We start from the raw sequence: 2417 nt of genomic DNA, 5'->3' as shown, positions 1-2417 counted from the left end.
ATGGAGACACAGGAGCCGGACAAGAAAATCAGTCCAGTGAAGAAGAAGAAGCAGTTTGAGGATAAATATTGTCAACTGTACCGACTCGGTGATGGAGGCCAGGGATCTGTGTACATGGGTTACAGGAAGGAAGATTTTGTCCACGTAGCGATCAAGCACATTCCCCAGACCCTTGTTTTCCGTGAAGACGACGACAGGAGCAAGATGCCTCTTGAATTGCTTTTCATGAAGATGAGTCAACAAGCAGGAGGATCGGTTGGCCAGTCAGCATCCATTTCCCTCCTGGACCACTACGACCTGGAGGAGGAGCTCATCATCGTCATGGAATGTCCATTTCCAGCGGTTGACCTCTTGAATTACAGCAAGTCCAGAGGAGGTACTTTGGAGGAAGAGGAGGCCAGACTCTTCTTCAAGCAGCTGGTGGAAGCTGTCAGAGAACTTGATGCCAACAAGATTTTCCATGCAGACATCAAAATGGAAAATATCTTGGTTGACATCAGCAGCGGTGTTCCACGTTTGAGGATAATTGACTTTGGTCTAAGCATGTTTATCAATGACGGGGACACAATCGAAGGTATATATCGTGGAACCCCTTCCTATTACCCACCAGAGTGGTCCTGGAGTTCAGTGTACAGTAGCAGGCCTGTTACTGTGTGGCAGATGGGAGTGGTTCTCTATAACATGCTGCACCAACACTTTTTGAAGAGCCTCTGCATCAGTCAGAAGTTGTCTCCAAACTGCCAAAACGTGTTGCGTCTGTGTCTGGCTGAGGACCCTCAGCAGCGTCCCACTCTGGAGCAGCTCCTGAGTCATTCCTGGCTGGAATGAACCATAAGTCAACCCCCTGCTGGCCCATCGTCCCTGAGCGAAACTGAATCAGTGCCTGTATCTTTTCTTGTATATAACATGTGTATTTGTTTAGTAAATCTTTTGTCAATAAATTTGTGTGATAATTTTGTGTCCGAGTTCATGTTTTATGTCAGCACAAATACTACATGAGGGATGTTAAAAGCTGATTCAGTAATTTTGGTTGCATGTCATAAAATGATTCGAAGTGACAAAGGTTATTTGTCACCCATGAATAATGGGAGAATGAAATCAGGAAGCACACGAACACAAGTACAGCCGTAATGATGGAACTGAAGTGGCTTTTCACTCTGATATAAACCACATGGACCCTGACAGTAAAGGGATAACGTTCCCAGGTGTTGAAAAGTGAAAATGTGTAATTAGCATCACTGGCCACTAGATGGCGCTTCAAGCTAAATCTGAAAAGAAAGGTTTAAACTGGGAAGTATCTGCGCCCTAGATGAGGGAGTTTATTACTTGAAGTAAAAAAATATTTCCAATCTTTTCTAACTGGGACAAAGCGAAATGTTTTTTTTTTGTGTTGGCTATGTCAGTCAGAGAAGGTACTCTGATCAGATCTCACCTGTAGATGGAGGCCCCGCCTCCGCGATTCATGTCAAATTAAGTTGAATAAAAACAAACCTTTTGGAGGCCACGCCCAGCAGCAAACTGTCGCCATGGACATGCACAAAAACAATTGCGTGTAAAATGACATAAATCCTCGAGTGGTGAGACTGACTCGTATTTCAAGCTCGAGTCATTTTTTCTGGTCTCCGTCTCCAGTCACTGAGGACAGAAGTTCTGCTCGCTGTGAAGATCCAGAAAGTTCTGCAGACGGTCAGTTTAAAACGACTGTGGTCCGGACACAGGTTCCGCCTGAGAACAGGGTCCATGAAGGTTCCACGGTTTCTGGATTCAGACTGAAAAGTAAACAGATCGGAACCTTTGACCCAGAACCAGCTGATCCGGGTCATAACCTCTTCCCCAGTAGTGACCAGTGATAAAGAAAGCTACCTCAGCCCACCCCTCCACCCACCTGACATTTAGCCCGGCCAATCAGTCATCCCTGTCTCAGCAAACATGTCCACATTCATGCTGGTCTGTGAATGTACCGCCCACTGAACACCAGTGTGTGTGTGTGTGTGTGTGTGTGTGTGTGAACCAACCTTCGTCACACCCTGAGGGGTTGTGTGAGTGCTCAGCCAGTTGACTGTTCGTGTGTGTGTGCGCAATATTTTCTAAAATATCTAAATAAATTTGATATCTATCAGTTGCGTGACTTTTTTTTAGTCCCGTTCAGGAATCACAAACATTTAAGGGACTTAAAACCTTTTGAATCCGGTGACCAATCAAAACCAGGCATCAACATCTGGACGCAACGCTGAAGCTAACTAAACATTAGCAGGACAACTGTCAGAAACAACTTCTTCACACAGATCTTTATGCTGCTGGAACTCTTATTTGTCTTTTTAAAGAAGGAAAACAGGACTGAACAAAACTCTGAACAAAAATACTTGAGCGCCCCTAACCCTAAATTGCCAGCGAGAACAGCCGGCAGCAGGAACGTG

At 45.2% G+C, this 2417-nt stretch overlaps 1 protein-coding gene across 1 annotated transcript; it reads left to right on the top strand.

Annotated features, from left to right (window-relative positions):
• LOC137589663 (serine/threonine-protein kinase pim-1-like) lies at nt 1-828 on the top strand. The gene has a single exon (XM_068307526.1). The coding sequence runs from the start codon at nt 1-3 to the stop codon at nt 826-828; it is 828 nt and encodes a 275-aa protein (XP_068163627.1).
• Nucleotides 829-2417: the final 1589 nt, after the last annotated feature.

The sequence above is a fragment of the Antennarius striatus genome, chromosome 22 (assembly GCF_040054535.1).
Source record: "Antennarius striatus isolate MH-2024 chromosome 22, ASM4005453v1, whole genome shotgun sequence".
NCBI classification, from domain to species: Eukaryota; Metazoa; Chordata; class Actinopteri; order Lophiiformes; family Antennariidae; genus Antennarius; species Antennarius striatus.
This window is presented reverse-complemented; position numbering and strand designations above follow the sequence as displayed.

Coding starts and splice junctions, on each gene's coding strand:
- LOC137589663 (XM_068307526.1), top strand. CDS start 1: ATGGAGACACAGGAGCCGGACAAGAAAATCAGTCCAGTGAAGAAGAAG.